Source organism: Calonectris borealis, chromosome 2 (genome assembly GCF_964195595.1).
Source record: "Calonectris borealis chromosome 2, bCalBor7.hap1.2, whole genome shotgun sequence".
Classification (NCBI taxonomy): domain Eukaryota; kingdom Metazoa; phylum Chordata; class Aves; order Procellariiformes; family Procellariidae; genus Calonectris; species Calonectris borealis.
The window spans coordinates 93,171,516-93,192,837 of record NC_134313.1 but is presented as its reverse complement, the minus strand read 5'-3'; the positions used below and the strand labels follow the sequence as shown (position 1 = coordinate 93,192,837).

Sequence of the window (21,322 nt, the reverse complement as noted above, 5' to 3'; positions counted from 1 at the left end):
CTTTCCACAGAAGCAGTAGTCTTGTTACGTAGGGCACTTGAACACTTGCACCATCAGCGCAGGACGCAGCGTACCCCTTGCCGAAATGAATCAATCAAGAGGAACAGGCTGGTTCATGCAGCACTCCATGAAATCTTCACCGCAAGCAGTGCAAGCATGCAGGTAACAATTAATTCGGTAAGAAACAAATCAATTAATCCAACAATAGTGCAATAAGTTGGCCCTGAAGCAAATCAAATGAATTAACAAAGCAGGACAATAAAGCAGGTTAACAGAAAAAAGTCAACGTAGAGTCGTTTAACAGACACCAAGACGTCTTGGTTCCAACTCAGCCTGAAAGATGTTTTCACCAACTTATGGCCACACAGCTCCCCCTGCAGCCAAAGCTCTGAGGGATCTGACCCTACAGCACTGCTGAGAACTGCTCAGCTTAAGACTTGAGTGCCTTCTCCTCTTAGGAAAGCTCAGCTCTTCATCAACGGCAGCCAGTGTCCAGGGAAATCAAGCCGACTGGGCTAAAGTCACTGTTGTGTTTACTCCTTTGAATCCTACTTCTCTGCTTGAATCAACTCAAGCCCTTCTGCACCCCAGATCAGTAAAGTGTTCACTAGGTTATCCCAACCAACCCACTCAAGTGAACATTTGCAAGCCCAGACCTGCAAGGTTGAACCCAGAAGACATCATCCATGACTAGGGCAGAGATGCAGAAATTCCCTCCAAAGGTGTGTGACACTTCATTAACACCCACCCCCACGTGCATGTGCTTCCAAAGTAGCAAAATTATACTTAAAAAAATAAATACGTACAATTTGCTAGAAAATTACGCATATGAGTTGTAAGCATGACGGCTAGTCATCAAGCTGAGACTACTTAAAGGGTAACATATGGGGCGCTGCAGTAGCAGCACATTCTCTAGCAGCGAGGGAGACAACCTACATGGACGTAGTTGGCGCACTCCAAGAGCAGTAAGCCAGAGGAAGGCAATGCCACCACGGCACCAGTTACCAACAAGAAGATGGTGGCGCCACGGGCTCAATGCACAAGCAGAACGCCAACAGGTCATTCGTGCACAGCAAAACACATTATGTTAGAGCACTATGGCAGAAAGCAAGAAAAAAAGCTTTTACGCCACAAAAAAAAGCTCGCATATACAAGCACATAAGCAACTCAGTTACTTCCCAATACCATCATAGCTTCCTATTTAAAGTTATCTTCCAGGAAATAATGTAAATATGTTCATTTTTCTGCCACCAGCCATCTACCTCTTCCTGTTCATGCACTTCTGCTTGTCTCAGATACGGCTATCAGCAAGTTTCAAAGGACACGAAAGGTTTGATTATAAAGGTAATACGGTTCTACGTTTTCCCCAGTTGAAAGCCTTCCTTTCTTTTTAGCCCCCAACCTTTGCCCCTGCTACAGCTGTCAAGTTCTGCAAACAAATCCACTTCTCTGTTCGAGTCAGATAGTTCCCGGTAGGTCAAAACTGTGTAAAGTGTATTGTGCACATAATCATAAAATCACATACAATAGTAACGCATCTAGATGAAATCAATGACTTCAGTTTCAGTCCTCACGAGATAAGAACACACTAACCCCCTTTTGTGAAAGAGGACAGCGATGTCCAGAGAAGTCACGAGCTGCAAAAACTGAACCTTGTTTTCTAAGTCCCAGTTTAAAGCCAGAACAAAATACCCTTTGCCCTTGTTTAAAAATAAACTTTCCCAGCCATCCAACCTACTGATCTAGTTCAACACATTATGGGAAGCCCAGTAGAGGGAAGAAGTCGCCCCTATGAATGCATCAGTCCTTCGCGTTATGACTTGTTAAGACAGGCAACTACCACAAACGTCTTCTTCAGGCAGGCCAGAAATCCAAAGGTACAGCTCCTCAGCCAAAATCCTGTCACCTTGATGCTACAGCAGCCCTGACTCCAGAATGCCGTCGTTAACTTTACGGAAGGTACCACGCTGAAAGTGGCAGGCTTTGGTGGGCTGTCATTTTTGACCATCTCTGCTTCAAGGTAAGGGCATAAGGAGAGAAACCGCATTGATGCCTGTAAGCTGCTAACGCCACAGGGGCTGGCAAGTTCTTGGAGTGTGTCCTTCAAACGAAGGGAAGGGAAAGCCTTTGTGAAGCCTGCGTGCATATGCTCCTATTTACAGGAGAAAAGGGCACAGCAGGGAGTGCCGGGCCAAAGTTTAGCTCACGTGAAATGGTTCCGCTTCCACCCCTGCTCTGACCTCTGCTCCTCTCTCTGGAGTACATGTAGAGCGTACCAGAGGCACCTTATCATGAAGAGAGACCACAGACAGCGGCAGCAAGATTACTCCTCCACTAGCAGTGGGTGCTACGTGGAAAAGAATTGCCCTTTTTTTTTTTTTTAAGGTACAGAGAATTTTCCAGCTTGCTCAGGAAACCCTAAACTTGTAATCACTTGCCTAGGCCATGGTAGTGTCCTTGCTAGTCATCACCTTCAGCCTCAAGCAACATCTGAACAGAAGAAAAAAAAGATAACACTTTCCAAGGACACTAAGGAAAACGGATCATTCAACAAAATTTGAAATATACAAACTGTTTACCAAAGAACACCTAAGAGTTACTAGCCAATAAACCATAAACTTTTTTTTGTTTAAATACATTATTTAATGAGTTTTCTTTAAGAAAGAGATATTTTGAAGCTCAAATTACAATAAAGTACAATCTTCTAGATCTACAGTATAGTACTATAAACATTTACCAAACCAGGTATTTTCATGTTTGCTTCTCTACTGTTATTATTTAAGGAAAAGAAACTCAAAATCTCTTGTTAACAGCAATCCTGTCCTAACTTGGCTATTTCACCCTAGAACAAAATACGGACCACAGCCTGTTATCACAGTCCTCTCCCAAAATACAGACCAAATGTCAAGCAGGAACAAGACACTGTCATGATCACACACTAATTCAGCTTTTTAAAGAGTTACAAGTAAAATGGAGCAGTTGGTTAGAGGCAATATTGAAAAAAGGTGTTGCTCCTTTCCCACAGGAATCACAAAAAAATGCCCTTTTGCTACCAAAGTCAAACAGCCTGTTCATTCAACAAATTTGTTTTTGCTATCAAAGTCAAACTTCTGTTCATTCAACACATTCGAGCAAATCTGAGTTTGCGCAGGTAGCTTTGAGTTCACTTGTCCCACCTTCTCTTTATATTTTCCCTCTTCTCTCCATATCCAATGTTTTCTTTCTCCCTTTTCTTAGCCCGCATTATCCCTTCACCATTTCTATCTTCAGTCACTCGGTCCCAGTGGGATAGAGCCAGAGCACGGCTCCTCTTCAGTCTTCCGGCATTGTCAATACTGTGGCAAAGGGCAAATCAATAGTGCTGAATTAGTACCGAGAAAGAAAAAAAGAAACAGGTCAATTCCTCAGAGAGGTGTTTCCTATCTTTTAAAGGCCATTTTGCATGGCCTTTAAATTCTAAAAGTACACGTGAGCTTCTGCAGTTAGTGTAAAAACGTGATCGAGCCGAAAAAGTTCCAACACTTCTCAGTTTAATCTGAGCAGCACGCTGATGAACCACAGCAAGCTACTCTTTGAAAGCTGCTGCTCAGCTATTCAGACAAAAGCAGACATCAGGTGTAAATTTCATATTTATTATAACAAAAATTATGACATGTTCATTTGTGCATTCGGCTTTAATATAACTCTTGGTATGTAAATGTTCTACAGCAAATGAGCTCTATACAATCATGCTGGTTGTGGCAGCAGTAAGGAACACAAACAAAACGTGTCTGTAAAAGTAAGGAAAGAAAGAGACCAGAGGAAAAAGTGGGTTTCTTTAAATGGTCTACACCATCTCGGCTCTAGCTAACTTGTACACAGCCGCTCAGTCCATTACGCTCAATGACCATGGCCCAAAGAGTCGCTTAAGAAAAAAAGGTCAATTTTTCAGGTCGTGTCCTTAATGCCAAGGCTACAAAACATGTAAGCATCACTATACAACACTGAGCTATTTACAGGAATTTCCCAATCAACTGTTCTCTCAGAGAAAATTAGTGAATCTCAGTGACTTAAGTCACCTGAAAGAGTAAAGCAACTCCTAGGAGTTAGTCTCCATATTCTACAAATGTCTATCATTTTCAAGACCAAAAAAAGCCTTTTCTCTCAAAGAAATACAGTATTACAATATTACTTAAATCATTTAGCACTGGCTACTGCCCTGCTTTTCAAACAAAACAAACAAGCCATTTTAAAAAATATTACATCATCATCTGTTTCTCAGCAATATATTAAACCTTTTTATTTTTTTTTTATTATTTTTTTTGTTTTTACACTTGATATGTTAAGGGAAGGTTAACTATTTTAAACTTTACCGGTCAAACGTCTCTAGAAGAAAGTCAACGAATATTAAACCTAGCAAACTGAAAAGCTGCAGTTATCTGTAGTGGCAGGATAAGGAAAAGGAAGTATATAAAGGAAAAGGATAAGGAAAACCCCTGCTGTAATGCGAGCCCACTGGGTCCTGCACACAAGTCTCCTTGTTTGTTAGTTTATTTCTGAGCAGTAAATAGAGTGGGTCATAGTGGTGTATCGTAATAGTCTGCCAGGTGGTCCATTGGATACTGCCGCTGCTGCTGCTGCTGCTGCTGCTCCTGGTGCTGCTTCATAATCTCCTTGACTTCTTCTTCAAGCTCTGGTGGGATGATGAACTGGTCGTCGGGATCGGGCTGTGCTGGAGCAGCAAAGTAGCCCCCTGTTTTTCTGAGCGGCGCATCCGTTGCGACTTCAATTAAGTTATGGCTCCTCTCTTGTGGCGCCACAGAACCGTTGCCCCGCCGGCGCCCTATTGTGCCCGTGGCAGAATATTCAGCTTTCCTGGGAAGGCCGGGCTCGTCTTCGTTGGCACTGATGACGATACCTTCGTCGCTGGCTTCCACCGGCACTTGGAGAAGCTGCTTCTCCTTCGCTCGGCTGCAGTGGATGTCCACCTCCACTTCCACGCGGCTGCCGTTGGTGAACACCCCCTCAATCGGCTCCTCATCGTCGCTGTCAAGGCCGTTGTCGGAGAAGGCGCTGGAGAAGGTGGCGCTGGAGAGCTGCCGTTGGAAAGAATTGGACAGGCAGACGGGGTGCAGCATGCAGCGCTGCTCCCCCGGGTAGGCCGGGCTGTTCTCGTTCATGGCTACCTGTGGAGGCTCGTCGGAGGCCGTGGACCCCACCTCACTGCTCATTTCGGAGGTGGAGATCTCGCTGCTGATCTCCGAAGCCATGCCGCTGCTCGAAGAGGGCATCCCAAGCGCATCGGTTGGCCTGTCCTTGATGACCACGTTGACAGACTGGGGGAAAATGCCTGGGCTGGGGGGTGGGACCCCATTGAGTTCACAGCAGCAGAAGCTGTCCTCCGTCACGTTGAGCTGAACCACGACAGCACTGATACTGTCGTTGCAGCCGTAACTCTGGGCCAAAGTGCAAAGCTTCTTCGCGGCTGCCAGCGCATCAGGCACGTTTCTGACTGCTTCCACTGCTTCATCCATCGAAAGGCTGTCCCACAGACCCTTGCTCCCCAGAATGAAGAACTCATCTTGCGGAGTTAAGGTGATGGACTGGACGTGAGGACGCGGCACAACACTTGGGTGAAGGAAGGTGTACCCCAAGATTCTTGTTGAATCCGTCACACCATTCACTTTGCCATCCTGAAATCAGAAAGGACAGGAAATTGGAAACAAAGCAGACAAGGATCCACAGCACCTGCATCTCCTCGTGTTTTAGCAATGGCTGTTTTTGTAGTACCCCCAACACTGCCATTTACAGACATGAAGACAGAAAAGCAAAGTGACTTGCAAGGAGGTGACAGAGCTGGGATTAGAGCACAGCAATGGCTGGTTTCCAATCCTGCGCTACGCCTCCTACACCCTACTGATTTGTCATCAGCATCACCTATGCACAGACCAACAAAGCAGAAGTCTGCAACAAAAAGCCATCTATTCTGCTCCTGCAGCTGCGAGAGCCAACTGGACTAATGTTTTACCAGTGAGTCAGACTTATCCCTCCTCCACCCACGATATCTGGCTTCATACAGGGCAAAGCCACACACAGCTCCATTTGATATAGGGGCAGGTCATTCAGTTATGACTCTTCTCTTGCAGCTGTAACAATCGTAGGTTTCATCTTGGCTCATCACTTTGGAAACAAATGTTCATTTAAAAAAAAAAAAAAACACTTTAAATGAGGCATGCAAGTCAAATGCAGCAGAGAGCAAGTCTGCATTTCTCAGTCAGCTGAGTTGTAGTGAAATGTTTTACATGCCCCAATTACTTACTACGTTTCCACTTAGATACGACATTTCCAAGGGGAGGAGGAGTAATATCTGAAGGGAAAACATCAGTAAAAATGGACGTATTTGAGAAGTAAATCCCATGCACGTCCAAATCCCAGGATCCTGTCCTGGTTAGAATCCAAGCTGCCAGAATAAGCAGAGGAAGTGTCTCAAACAGCAAGCCTGGCTATCTGTCAGCCTGCTGGGGATAGCTGCACCCTGCTAATTGCTTATTCGAGAAGAAAAACAAAGGTGAGGATTTACACTCATTTAGTCCAGCTGATGACTACAGTGGTTATTATAAAGCAGATAACCACAGAAAAGTGAACCAAGACTAAAAAAAGCTTCCCCTTTAAAACCACTCAGAAGAAAAAAAAACTTGTTAACTTCCCCATTAGAAGGCTGACAGCAGTGATAAGCCATCAATGTGCATGAAATCAGTGAGTCATCTGAAGATTCAGCGCAGAAATTTCCCTTTTCCTCTACAGAACAACACAACGAGCGTGCCTCGGTGAGACACGCTATGTTGGAGTGACTCCCTTCCAACTTGTCACGTTTGAGATCCCAGTCGTCACCCTTCCCCGGCAAGATCAATAGGCACATGACTTATTCCACACACACACCCTGCTCACGGGCACACGGCCGTGAGTTTTCTGCTCGTTCCTCCACCATTAGGAAGATTCAGTATTTATCTATTTCTATGCATGTTTCACACAAGGCAAAGCAAAACTGACAGCGGTGGCTTCAAGCTTGTAAGAAGGGAACAAATAGTTTTCTCCTCTCTCATGGTTCAGCTGAGCACAGGATGGGTTTTCCTTTTGGGCAAGTGCTCTCTTCAAGAGCCGCCTGTCAAAGGGCGGTTCTGGGAACATAGGAGCTCAGACAGCAAAGTCAGCCTGGCAGGAGCAAGGAGTCTCCTAAGGGAAGGATGGCATCACTCCACGTGCTCTGCCCTCTCATCCTTTTCGACCGGAGAGGCTCTTCATGACAGCTCCAACACAACAATTCCTCTCCCCATTAGGAGGAGGCTGTCTGCTTTCCTGTTTCAACACACCATGCTCACAGCTGCTCACTCCCTGAAGCTAACCAAAATCCAGCATGGCAACGGGATGGAAAAGCAACTTGATTGCATGATAACCTGACTGCGTGATATGAACTACCTTGAAAGGAAATGTGCAACTCTGGAACCCATACCATTAACACCACCTCTTTGAGGTTACTAGTGTCGACATGTAATTTCATGCATTGCTGTACAAATACTCTCCAAGGAAGCTGCAAGTTGCAACAGTCCCTAACTTCTCTCTAACCTCTGTGATAATGGCCTTATGCTGCTTAATCCTCTTCAGCTCTTCTTCACAACTCATCACGTAACACCTGGACAAAGGCAGAGGTTTCCCATTCCGGCAGAGAACGGTTTGGCACTTCCCCACGTTTGCTGAGGTTAGCGTGAAGCATCCACCAGGGTCCATGGGATCATGTTTTATATGGCAAAGGACAGCAGAGCCTCCAAGTTTTTGTCCAGCTGTTCCAAGTTTCCTGGAATTTAAACAGAACAATGATTGTTCTTTAATTGGAAAACAAGTGTTATGGGTACTACGGAGAAACAGCCGCTGTTCTGCATCCACAAGCACTCAGGGCATTGACTTTATTGGATCACTGGGACAGAAACAAAAGTCTCCACTGAAGACTGTGACACAGAAGACTACGGCAGCAGAGAAATCACGTTCAACTCTCCGGCAATGTGTTATTTACACATATGCAGATATGCAAATCTGCTCAATTTTAGAAAAAAAAAAAAAAACAAAAATCTTTGCACTTTAAGATGTAGAGGAAGGGAGACAACTGTGCAACTCTTAAAGACGTTTGCTTTAAAGGTCAGATCGAGGGAAACAGAGAGAGTTAGAAAAGTACTGAGGACTATTAAATGAGTACAGGTAGAGCTTAAAAAGGGGGTTCATATTATCCAGCTGGTTCTTCAGCTTCTGAAGCTACAGATTTTATTGTAAAAATAATAATTCTAACTGTAAAAACTCTATTTTTGAGCAAAAACAGAAGGCAGAGGTTCACTGTTTTGTGATGTCTTCAGAATAATGCTCTTAAAGTACCAAATGATGACCAAAAAAGCACAGTGGCTGTTAACTCCACTGTAAGAAGGCACACACTTCATTTATCCTGTCAGTTACTAACCTGTTAAATACGTTCTTGGAAATATTTAAGCCTGCTGTTTTAGCAGGGGTCAAAGTGAAAAAAATCTATGGATAAAACTGAAGTTTTCAGAATCCTGTCATTAGAATGTAAATTCATTTCAATACTAGACTGTGAAAAACATCCATCCTTCCCAGTATCTTGTTTATCAGGGCCTTCTCCTATAGTAATTAGGAATTACAGTAATTAGAAAGCTAATTATAGAGGTTACTAAAATTTATACTAAGGCTAGGTATAGCTGGCAAGAACTTTTGATTCAAAAACCTGGGGAGAGAAAGCACAACTAAATTTGTAACCAAGCTTCAATGTGCTTTTTATTTTTAAAAACTACACTCCAGGACTATTGCATATCATGTGTAATAATCCTCAATGAAGGGTTAAATGCAACTGGAATGAATACTATTTCTGGTTCTCCAAAGAAGTGGTTAGCTTATTTTGATTTGAGACAAAAAAAAAAAAAACCAACAAACCACCAGTTTTTTGTAGGATTGCCACATTCCTGTGAAATTGCATTAGTAGTAAACGGAACCACTTAATAAGTGCTTTCGATAATTTGTTATTATTTTTGAATATTTTAAGTATATGGCAACCACCTTCTCAGCTACTGGTCTGAGGAACCGTTCGAAGCAATTATAGGAAGCATTTTCTCTCTTGTGTTTGTAAGGTTCAATACCACCCTACTGCTTCCGTATCTTTCCCGATGCCAGAACTGCAGTATTTTTCCTTTCCAAAGGTGCAGCAATTGAGCGATAAGCAAGGCCACTTTTAACTTGATTCATTTCCTCAGTCTCTAAGCTGCTTATTTACTTTCTCCTTTGTTTCCCTGACCTCTTCGTTCTCCTTTGTTCAATTCCCTTCGTACTCCTCCTTCACTCGGTGTCTCCCCAGGCACAATTTCTGCTTCTGTCAAGAACAGCACGCACACAGGTTTCCAAACCACTACACAGAGCTACTATTACACTTACAGCTATCACATCACAATCTTTTTGGATAGGTCCTGCTCAAATAATATTCTAAGCCCAAAGGGATGACAGGAGATAGACATTTCTAAGGAGCCAGGCTACATGTTTTAAATATCTGTGTAGCCTTAAATAACCTGAATTGGTACAAAGAAACAGAAAGGATCAGCCCAGGCTTTGCAGCCCGTAGTAGCAAGGAAGTTTGAAAGATCATCAAGAGATTCATACCACTGAGTTGGTTTCGGCCAATTGTGAATCGTAAGACTTAAAGAAGATACCAGAAAAGAGTAAACCTCCACCCACCATTTACTAACTTTGCAGGTGTTTTTTTTTTTTTGTTTGGGTGGGGAGGTGTTGGGGTTTTTCTCCCCACACCTGAAAGGAACAGAGGGCAACACTCACAAAACGAGTAATAAAAGAAAACACCATAGCCAGATACTGAGGCTTTTCTCCTCTCTCACATTTTTTTGAAGCAAGAAAAGAGCAGGTGTCTGACCTGAAAGCGAACAAACTGCCCAGTAAGCATACACAAGGTAAAAAAGGCTTCAGATCCAAGACTCACCTCTGCATAACGATGAAAGTGTTGATCATGTATTCCTCCTCATTTTTTGTTTTCTGCAGCTCTTCTGCTAAGATGTCGCTCATTGTGCACTGCAGCAGATACGGCACTTCAACGTTGCGGTCACCATCAAAAACACCGTAAAGTGCCTCCCGGTTGTCACAAAAGTTATTGGCTGAAAGCGCTGCCACACACAGCCTAGTGAAAAAACAAAGCAGGAGAACATCAAGGTTGTTACCCACCACTAGTTTCTCATCTTGTCATTCTGACCAGAAAGACGCAACCTGGTCTGACAGCTAGTTTTAACCACCTCTGTTCACAAGCATTTCAGAACTGCTTTCTGAGCTATGGAGAAGAGTCAGGCCCATCAACAGTGCTAAGATGTGGAGAGAACTATACTGGAAGTTCAAGCCAAGCCCTAAAGATTCTTCCTCCTTTTCAGCATGTGAACAAGTTTCTTATTTGTAGAAATGGGGAGAAAAGTATGCCTGAAACAACATCAGTTGAAACTGCACTTGCCCCTCTGAAAGGCATCCCTGTGATTTAACATGCCAATGACCAAGTTGTGCGTTAAATCAGTCAACAGTAAGGAAAGGCTTGCTGGCACTTGCTGCGGAAACCTAGGTAGCAGAAGATTTCTAAAAAGGTATTTAAGGAACAAAGAAAGATTCATCACATTGCCAGCAACACAGAGACTAGCAGACTCTTGGTACATTATTTGTCAAGTGCTGCCTTAGTCACAGGAGCACCGCACACTATGAATATTCAGAGTTTCGGCCATTCTGCCTCTTCCTTTAGGATCTCCGATTTGCTTGGTAAACATCCTTTGGTTGAAGATAAAGAAGCTTTGCAAAGAGGAAAATGCTTTTAAACACTCAGATCTTTTGCAAGTACTGGAGTCTTGCACAGACAAAATGTGCTGGTTACACTTGTATCTTAGCAACTTCCCTAACAAAGACCAGAGTGGAGAGCCAGGCAGGGGCCCGGTATACAAATATAGAGTCATGGCATGGCCTCTGCCTTTGTGAGGCCCAAAACATCCCCAAAACTTTCACTGAAAAAAGGATTTCTTTGTATCAACATAGAGGTGCTCCGCTGCTAGGATGCTCGTGTAATAAAAACCACTCCAGGTCTTACTTGTTCTTAACGCCCGACGCTTCTGTGTAACCGTGACTCCAGACCGCCGGCGCTCCCGAAGCATCACCGGCCGAGGGCTGGTCGATCTTGAAGCAACGGATATTGCTGCAAGGAGAAAGGAAAGGGGAAAGATGCAACGGATTGACGCGCTGACATGATCCAGCTTAAAATGTGAAGATAACACCTTTTTTTCTCTCCCAGTTCTTAGTAATACATTTAAAAGAAGCAGAACATCCAAAGTGGTTACTTTTATGTGTCTGTATACAAAGAGCAAAAACGCAGTAAATAACTGAGCCTCTCTGAGGGCGTCAGCTGCATTGTTTTGCTTAGCCGGCTTTTCTTTCCCTGCTCTCATCCCTGAGCTATTTGTTTCAAACCTGGCCTAGGAATATAAGGCAAATGTGTCACTAGCTTTATGAAAGTCAGTATAGGGGAGTGATTTTTTTAACTTGTACATCTCTCCCATCCATTTTAACAAGTCTCTAGACTCTTTTCATTGTACTCAAATGAAGTTTCCTGTATGACCCACACTATCCCCTAAATGAAAAAAAAAAAAAAGAAAAGAAGAAAAAAAGGAAAAAAAAATTCTTTAGAAACAGCAACGTGTAGTAACAGCCTTCCATGAAAATGCCCATAAACCGAATCCTTTCCATCTTCATCCCGCACCAACCTGCAAGAGCCAGCCTGCGGTCCCGACAGCGAGGACAGCCCTTCTGCCTTCCCCAGTTGTACAATCCAATTTTTACTCAGGCCCTTGATCCTCTACCCTCCAATTTACTACCAACACAGCCTTTAGCCTGAATTTCAAATATCTCACACAGCGTAGTAGAGACTTAAAAAGGGCCCAGCCCTCTCTGTTTATGCTTTTCACAGTCCTGCTTTGCTGGGGAGAGATGACCTCCTCCCTGCTCCCTACTGCTCTCTTCCAAAGGCTGGGAAAGTGAGCTCCCCACACGCTGCAGTCACTTCAAAGGCACCCGAACCTTTCATGAACCAAAAGAATCATAAAAGGACACAAGCAGAAAGGTCTAACGGTTCACTCTGAGCATTCATTTTTCTCTACCCAAACCCCCACCTGACCTGAACATACAGAAAAGTCTTTTCAGCATTGCACAGCCTTCCTCAAATAACCCCAAGTACTGTCACATCCAGTTTGATTTCTTCTTACGCTGTACATCTTAGGATGTACATCAGTGAGGGCAGATTAAAAGCAAACAAATTACATAAATAACGTTAGAACCACTGGTGTTTTAAGCCCTTGGTTTTGCAGCCCTCTGTGTGACAAACAGGAGGCAAGCATCTCACCACGAACATTAGAAAAGATTATCTGACCCCAAATCAAACTGGAAACCTGTGTCTCTTCTAAAGCAGCAGAGATTTTAATTCTGTCTCCACCTGCACACCACTACACACATGAGCAAACACTTTCTTCACAGACTTCTCATACAAGGCACTTATCTTCCAGGGCAGAGGAACTTGGATCAAAAGGGGTTTTTTGTTTGTTTCTTTTTAAACCGAGTTGACTGACCCCTGGTTCTTGGGCAGGTCAAGGACCCAGAGTTGTCTCAAGGCTTCCCAGCAGTGGTAAAAAAAGCTACCTCAATGCATTGCTTTCAGCTTCCTCAGTAGCACCACTACAAAGAGACCGTGTGCCCGGAAAGGAATGATATCCAGCAGCACATCCTATGCAGGGAAGATGGGCTAAGGCTTCCAGACAGCACAGTTTATTTTCCCCCTAGTTTAAAATGACTGTTACAAATGAACTAAATGCTCTTTCCTAAAAATCAGAGTAGCAGCATCTTTTTTTTTTTCTTTTTCATTTTAATTGCTACTGAAAATTCTTACATCCAATAAATCACTTGGCAACATCCTCCTAAGCATGCAAGCCTTCTTTAAGATCTCCATACATATTAAAAAAGCAAGCATGCATGACAGGACTCTTCTCACCAGCACTGAGAATACATATTAACCTACTACCTGCTTGAATCCTGCCAGGGCACAGATGGAGAGCTGCCTTTCACATGGAGAAGGAAGATATAAAAAGTACCAAGTGCACAAGTATTTTTGTGCCTGCCACAAAGTGAAAGGAGCACCTCCTCCCTCACAGTCAATTATAGCAGTAAACCGTAGAAGTCAGCGTAGTATATCAGTGCAGACACTACGAAGCCCCTCAGGAGGCCTGAAACACCTGACTATGGCTAATGAATATTAGGAAAGAGAATAGATCTGAGGTCTTAAGAAAAATTTATTAAAAAAACCCAAATAACCAAACAAAACGCACACACGAGTAAAAAAATTTTCTGTGAATTAAAGGCAACGCATATGCCAGTGAAAATATGGTGTGTAACTGGGCCACACTACCCTTCTACTACTTAGGACTTAAATTTGTAAAATACTGCTCTAGGGCACACTGCCTGAATACTAAAGTGGCAAGAGATTGGCTTGCCCATCTTGTCTGCTGGGTTATACACAAGAAAAGCTGATCTTTCACTTTAAGTTTTGACACAATTCAGTTAGCTTTGTTATATATATATATATATATATATATGAACCAAAACAACATTACACACTGCTTCTTCAGGAAGGTTTCCTGTATACAATAAAGCAGCTCTTAAAATAGGAACACCCCTTTTTTTTGCTGTCTGCTGCAGAACACGGACTCTTGTTTTTATCTGTGAAAACTCATAATTATTCAAATTTCCATTTAAATTTGATAAAATCTGCTGATTCAAGCTAAAAGTAAACTCATGCTATAAGTTTCCCTTGCTTGCACAACAGATGAGGTTTACTACTCCAGTGTCTGATCTTAACCATTTAAAAGCAAACCACACGAAGAGACTGCTCAACCCTTAAAAAGTAAATCAAGGCTTATTGGAATAATTCAATATTTAAGGATCAAAGCAACTTAGAAGGAACCTCTGAGCTGGTGCAGTTCCCTTCAGGACATAAGAAAAGCGCAAGGCAGCACCACTGTCCACAGCTGATCTGTTTTAATGCAACAATTTCCCAACACGCAGCAGAAGGAGGCACGAGGCACTTGGCGAATTTCAGTTATGGATGGTAAGTCCCAGGGCAGGAAACAAACAGGTAGACAGGAAAAAAACAGAAGGTCCCAAAGCAAGGTAACTAGCTTTGCTGCAAGCAGAGTGGGAGATGAGAGTCTTCAGGAGCAGCTTAAATATGAAAAAAAGTATTTATAGGACGAAAGCAGAGAGGTATGAAAGGTAACAAGGTATGTTATGTTAAGAGGTAAAAAGGAGCACAACAGCAAAGACAGACCCAAGCAGATGAACGTGAGAAAAAAAACCATAATGTGTAGCTACTGGCATCTCAACGGTGGAATGAAACAAATATTTGGGTTGAATCTCATGTTGGAAGTAAAACGGAGATCAAACTGGCCCAACAGTGGTTATACCAGCCCACCAGACCCCTTCAGGAGTTACAGCCAAAAGCAATTGCACTGAAGCAGGCAAAGTAATCCTCTTTAATGGAGCATTAATTTCTGAACGACCCATCCAAGCTGTTACTTTCTGCTCCACTGACAACGGGGAGCCATACTCCTTGAAGAGATTTACACTTCTGCGTACTGTGGTTTTGTCACATCCCAGCGACAGGAGTCGTTCTGCCCCCTCCCCACTCTGTAGGGTAACTTACTTCAGGAGCTCTAGGGTTTTGTGATCCAAGGCTAATCTGGGATTTCCAGTCAGGTCCAGCTCTTGTAGTTTTGGAGGCAGGTTTTCAGGCAATGTGATTTCACTCAGTTCATTGCAGCTTAGGTCCACGCACTGCGAAAGGAAAGCAGCCAAGTAAGCAAGAGAATTCAGCTGTCATCAAGATCATACAAATTGTGATTAAATGTAGTAATGCATGTTTCGTGAACAATAAAAGTTGCAATCGAGACCTAAGACCATTCATTTAGGTAAGTGGTTGGTTCTTACAAAATAACTTCCCAGATACCTGGGACACCTAGAAATATATTCCCTCTGGCCACTTCCGTCTCTGGCCAGGTGTCATCTTGTTACAAAATTAGTAGGGTTTGCCTGCTCCTCACAGAGACAAAGATGGTCAGTGTATTTTCAAGTATTTAAGAAAAAATGTTACTGATGAAAACAGTTACCAGTCTTTTAATGGATAAAGGAAATGGAGATAAATACAGTTGGGGCTTCTAAGCCACTGGCATAGCAGTCCCTCCTCTGAAGTCAGTTTAAATCAGCATGAGTATGAGCACGATCTCAGGAATTCAATATTTACTGAGGGATATTAAAATAGGCAGGGTTATGAATGCATATGCAGGGGAGGAGTAGAGAGGGAAAGGAAAAAAATATTGCAGCATTTATAAACATGGTTTTAATGCGTGTCATCTTAGACGGATTCATATTTAAATATGAAGTCAATAAAATGAGTGGGGAAAAAAAAAGCTTAAATATTTCAGAAAAAGTATGATACCAAACAGCAGAGCAACTTGCTGGCTATCCACCAGCTAAGCACAAATGAGCTAGAACAAGTGCACTAGGATGACAAAATCCCCAAACAAACATCATTTAAAGCTGCATATCCAGATGAAAGTCAATACACAGGGAAAAATATGGCATTTTAGAACAAAACCAACTCTCGAAAACCTATTACAGAACCACCAGTGTAGCACGCACCAAAAATTGCAAAATAAAATTTTCAGAGGACAGAGCAGGGGGGTATTTAACAGAGGACAGAAGAACTATCCACATCTTTCAGTAAGATTATTTTCTACTTTCAACCTGCAAAAAGAGAAAGACTTCAAAAACTTTAATAAAACAGAAAGCTGAAAGGGGCAGGGGGAGGCTTTTCCTAGCCGCACATTTTGACCATTATGTAATTTCCATTGATACAAGTGAGAGACTTTCATTTTCGTAGGTATATTCAAAGAAATTGGATCCTGAGCTGGAAGAAGGCATAAGATAACCTAGTAAAATCTGGAAAAGAAAAATCTCCTAACACTTTATTAAATACATGCAATAGAAATAATGAATTTCTGACCCAAATCTTGAATCCTGAGGTCGTCTAATATGGAGGCCCTATTATCTACAAAGAACAAACTGCTGACGTTACCTAAGCCTGATAAGGAAATTGGAGTTTAAATCTGTCAGGTAAACAAAATAGTAGACAGCTTAACAGAACAATTATTCCAGGGAGCTTTTTTCCTCTGTGCAACTCCTTGCTGCTTCCAGAGAGCTACTTTGCAGATTAAAGAAGCTGCCAGCAGGCCTTGCTGTGTTCAACACCTCAATGCCATTACAAATTTGATGGAAAAGCATGCTGCAATAACAAGTACAAAAATCGGTGAAGTAATTTCATTGCTCTCATTAAATGCCCAATACGCCAAAGGTAGCCACGCCCTACAGCAGATCCCTTGGTCCCTAGGCACTAGCGAAGATCACTTATTTATCAAGTTAGGATTTCTTAGATTTTATTTGTACTATTTGAAGAATAGGCTAAAAGGGACTTTCTGCATATCTATGTTAAATTTAGTCCTTATTCTACTCCCCAGGCAAGCAGGAAAGAGTATTTCCTAACTGATCCCAATTTCCTCGTGCGTTATTTTAATGCAAGCTGGTTTAGCCCCAGCCATGCCGCACCAGAAGAACAACTCCTGCAACTGCACACAGGATTTTGCACTGGACAGGCCAGCTGGAAGACAGGGTTTAATATTCAGCATTTGCTTACACTGCAGTTACAGCTTTGTAACTGTTTTGTCCAAGGCTGGAAGGGACTTGAGTGATCTCCAGTTGTGACTGAAGGTGGCCATACTGATACTAACCTATTTAACTAGGACAAAACCTACCGAAGATTGAGAGTTTCGTCTTTAAGATGCTACTGTTACTAGATCTTCACTTATTTCACCTCTCAAGGTAATGCTCCTGTGAAAGATAAGCTTGACCAAAAACCATGACAAGAAACCTCCGTATCACCCTCACTGCAGCAGCCCAGCAATACAGCCACAAAAGAGAAGCAACTCATCAGTCAACAAAAACTGGATGATAAAGTACAATCAGGTCCCAGGTGGGAAAAGCAAGCCTGGGTCACCGAGCTCTGCTCAAGCAGTAAGGAGTACTCAGCTGCTTGACTGCGAAAGAACACCAGGACACTCGATAACAATTTTAAAAGTGCCCTTTTTTATTTTGTAAGGCAAGGAAACTGAAGTCAAACAACAGCTGTAAGGAAGAGTCTTCTGGGGCACTGACTCAGGTGTGTGTGCTTCCTGCTGCTCAGCCATTTGCAGAAGACATTTCAGTGTGCACAGATAAACCTAACTGACAGTATAGATAACTGTCATAAAATACAATAAAAACCCTAAAAAATGTATTGTATAAGATATCTCGGAGACATCTACTAGGCTCTTTAACACAGAGGACAATACATAACTTCTGTAGCCTTAACTGTAAAAAAGGCTTAGAGACAATTGTATCACTAAAAAGACCTTGTGTTTGGAAACCCTGGAGTTACTGCAAGTGTAAAAGCATCATCATTTATACTAGCTTTCCTTCTGAAATTATTTCAGCATAGTAACTACTGCTACTAACTATTCCAGTATCACTGACTCCAAAAACATAACATGTCAGCCTCTCAGGCTAATTAAATACAAAAGCAAAACAGCCATTACCTCAGGTAACAGAGTTTCCCAAGAAGTTTAGTGTGTTTGAATGCCACCTCAGTTAAAATTAACCATCAAATATGACATAATCAGAGATGTGACATGAGTCTGTACAACTTTGTGCTTTGCTACAAGCAAGCTTATTTCCACAACCAACCAAATCCATACTCAAACAACAAATTCTGAACTTACTTTGGCACATTTCGAGCGCTCTCATGTACCTAAGAAGGAGCTCTTTAGTTAAGCTAAGTAATGGATACAGCCAGGCAGCACAAGCTTGACCTCCAAACTGACAAACACCAACCCTGACCTAGAGAAGTCACCCAGAGGCCAGAAGAACCCCTATGCCCAACAAGGCACCTTCCCATCTGGCAACCATATGAACTCATCTCATTTAAGTCAAAACCAGGCTTGAGTACTGACCAGGCATTTTCCTCCCACAAAGGTGGAGTCCTAGAGCACTGTGTCCTCTTAGATGAGGTCACGCACGCTATCCCTGCAGTCCCAAAACAGTTAGTGACGTCCATGCCTCTTTCTTCTGCTAAAGAGAACTAAATAACTGTAAGGAACCAGCAGGAAGAAACTGCCAAGTCTTCCAAGAGCCTTTTTCTGCTAAGCGTTGTGGCAGAGTAGCACTTTAAATACCGATGCTTTTATAAAACATCCAGCTTTTCCCAAAACGCACAAACAAAAGGAAAAAGTTGATTGTTTCCTATCAGCATGTTTACATTATCCTAATTTGGTTTTTTTTTTTTGATTGACACCACCCTCGCTTTTGAAGAAAGTTTACTGTGCAGAGCCTTGCTCCCCCACCCCAATTCTTCCTCTAAGAAAAAAGGCTTTGCTTCTGATTGATTCTAAATGGCCCTCCGCTTCCTCCGGCCATTGTTCCAAAGAGGGAGGAGTATTCAAAAACCCACAAGTTTGTTCGAGATTTCCTGGCTAAAACCGCAAAGCTCATCTTTACATGTACTCACTGTCCAACAGAAGTATTGCTCCTGCTGCTTTGCCTGACTCCAGACACTGAGGCACACACGGCAGTCTGGGAACTTAGCCTTTTGACTTTACAGAGCGCCCAAAGGACACTTAAGTTGTTTTGAGCCCGTAAATAGGTAATCAGTTCTCAACCTCGGAGAACGACAGATTTTCTGCCACATCACAAGATTTGTACGCTGTGAGTTAACTGTCTCCCAGCTCCGGCCAGCAGAAGCAGCACGCAGTGCAAAATATTCTGCACTATAGCCAGGCGAGAAGCAGGAACTCGATTCACAAAAAGGTAAGCAGTAGTGCTCTTCAGCGTGGTCAAGCAAAGAATGCATCCCACAAAAAAAAGTGTCAGGAAAAGTACAGAATTACTTCTGGAAACACATACAAGAGACAGATTAAGCATTCCTCCGGTTGTGCAAAATGTGACTGCAATTAGGAAAATTAAAGTAGCTTGCCTGAATACTCAAAGCCTGCACTCCTGGAATTTATCTCTGTCCCCAAGGCCTATCCCATTTTGCAGTTTCAGCGGTTTTTAACACGCGCCCTAAACAAAGTCCATTCCTACATAATCAACCAATTGCCAAGGCAGCAAGAGTTAATTACGCATAGCTCTTGCCAAATGTTTAAGTCGTATCATAACAGACTGTCACAGGAAGACAATTAACACTTATTTGGCAGAGAAGATAGGATCTGGTGAAGGTGAGCGTAAAATCAGATTTTGAGGCTCTTCCACTCTAAGGCAGCAGAGGGGTGAATATTTTGCATATGACCTCAGAGGAGAAAGCAGCTGTCAGATCTCTGATTTCTGAGAATGCACTATCCTGTAGCAAGGATACTACCTGAGGGTAGAATAGAATTGGTAAAGTCGCATTGCACTTGCTTCTTCCAAAGCACATTCATTCCTTACCTTTATTTCAGAAAGCTGCATGACTTCTGGGAAGACTTCGATGCAGTTGGAGTGAGCAATTACAGTATGCATACGTCTGCAGTTCATGATGGTTGTTGGAATGGCTTTCAGTTTATTCCCACTAATATCGATTTCCTCCAACTCTTCCAGCTTGGCCATTTTGCTATGAAAACAGAAGTTTGAGAATTTTTTCTTTTAATAGACATGCATATTTTATTTTGAAGTGGTGATAAGAGCAGTGGTTTTCATTATTTTAAGAAAATAAAATTGCAGACTTTGGTCCTTGTTCACAGCAGTGCCTGTCACCTCTCCTCACATCAGACGCTAACACAGTTGCGGAACAAAATTTGTGCTGCTTCTGTCAATGTTTTGTTAATGCTACTTTTCAAGTGACTGACTTTGCTTACATTCCCCTGCCCTGCTCACCAGCTCACTTTCACTTTTTTCCCACCTTCCTTCCCCTTTCTTTCAACCCTAGTTTCTCACTTCACCCCACATTTTCCCTTCCATCCTCTGACATCTCACTTAGCCCTTCCCCCTAATTCATCTCCCTCCCTCCCCCTTGCTGTTGAAGCCCAGCTGCTCAGAACATCACAGAAGGACAGAGATGTCTCTTCCGTTATTTATTGGCATCTCTTTTCCAAGGTTGTACCCCATCAGCTTTACAGCACATCTTACACTTGAAAGATTTCTGATTAAAACAGAGTGAATTGAAAGTAATGGAATTGCTGCCAAGGCAGAATCTCCTTCTGGAGTGAGAGGATTCTTCCCCAGTGGAGTTTAGTCCACTTCCAGAGGACATTTCCAGACTGCTATGCTCACAAATCTCTTGTAAGGAGAAGCCCACCAGGTGTAAGCAAAGTGACCAAGCCAGGGAAAAGAGAAGACCTCCTTGCTTGACTTCAAAAGCATACTGCGGTCATGCTGCATTAGTCCAGTTGAAAAGAATTGCAAGCACAATCAAAACACACCAACTAACGTGCAGCACTCACTTGTCTGTGTAACGCACGAGAGGGTAGCAACGCGCAAGAGGGCATAGTAGGTGAATCCACCCACTGCAGTTTCACCGCATTCAAAATACAGCCCGTGCCACCACATTTCTGTGCAATTTAGTTCTCGCTGTGAAAATGTTTCATGATGCCCACCCACCGGTGGGCCAGAGGCAGTGAAAGCAGTTACTTACCTCGCAGGGAAGCTCTGTAGGCGATTGTAAGCCATGTGCAAGATTTTCAGGTGTGGATGGCCTGTTAACAAGGGTACGCATTTATCTGTGAGGTTGTTATTGGTCAAATACAACTCCTGTAAGATGCTATGGGTTTCTTCAGAAAGAGTGGCTGGAGGAAGCATTTCCAGTTTGTTGGCAGAGGCATTAAGAAATCTCAGGCTGCAAAGAGAAGTTGCATAAGGGAGTTCAGTGGAACATTCTGCAGGTTTTGTCTAGAAACATAAATAAAAATATCTTTCTTTAAGAGTTAAGACAGTTAGAGAGCAAAGGTCAAAAGCAACAAGTTTACAACAATGGACAGAAAGATCAAAAGTCTAGCGTTACATGAGCAAAACTTCTAATCACATTTTTAAATGAATACATTTGTATGAACAAAACATCAGCAAAATGAGTATTTCAGAATGCCTCTATCCCCTTATC

At 42.7% G+C, this 21,322-nt stretch overlaps 1 protein-coding gene across 1 annotated transcript in view; it reads right to left on the bottom strand.

Moving 5' to 3' along the window:
• Positions 1–3,616: 3,616 nt before the first annotated feature.
• PHLPP1 (PH domain and leucine rich repeat protein phosphatase 1) overlaps positions 3,617–21,322 on the bottom strand; it is a 144,188-nt gene continuing 126,482 nt past the window's right edge. Inside the window, exons 11-17 of the mRNA XM_075142541.1 lie at positions 20,861–21,061; positions 19,678–19,840; positions 14,810–14,940; positions 11,156–11,260; positions 10,022–10,216; positions 7,603–7,831; positions 3,617–5,672 (exon numbers count right to left, since the gene is read on the bottom strand). Coding sequence (XP_074998642.1) covers positions 4,557–5,672; positions 7,603–7,831; positions 10,022–10,216; positions 11,156–11,260; positions 14,810–14,940; positions 19,678–19,840; positions 20,861–21,061 — 2,140 coding nt within the window. The 3' untranslated portion in view covers positions 3,617–4,556. The remainder of the gene's footprint in view (positions 5,673–7,602; positions 7,832–10,021; positions 10,217–11,155; positions 11,261–14,809; positions 14,941–19,677; positions 19,841–20,860; positions 21,062–21,322) is intronic.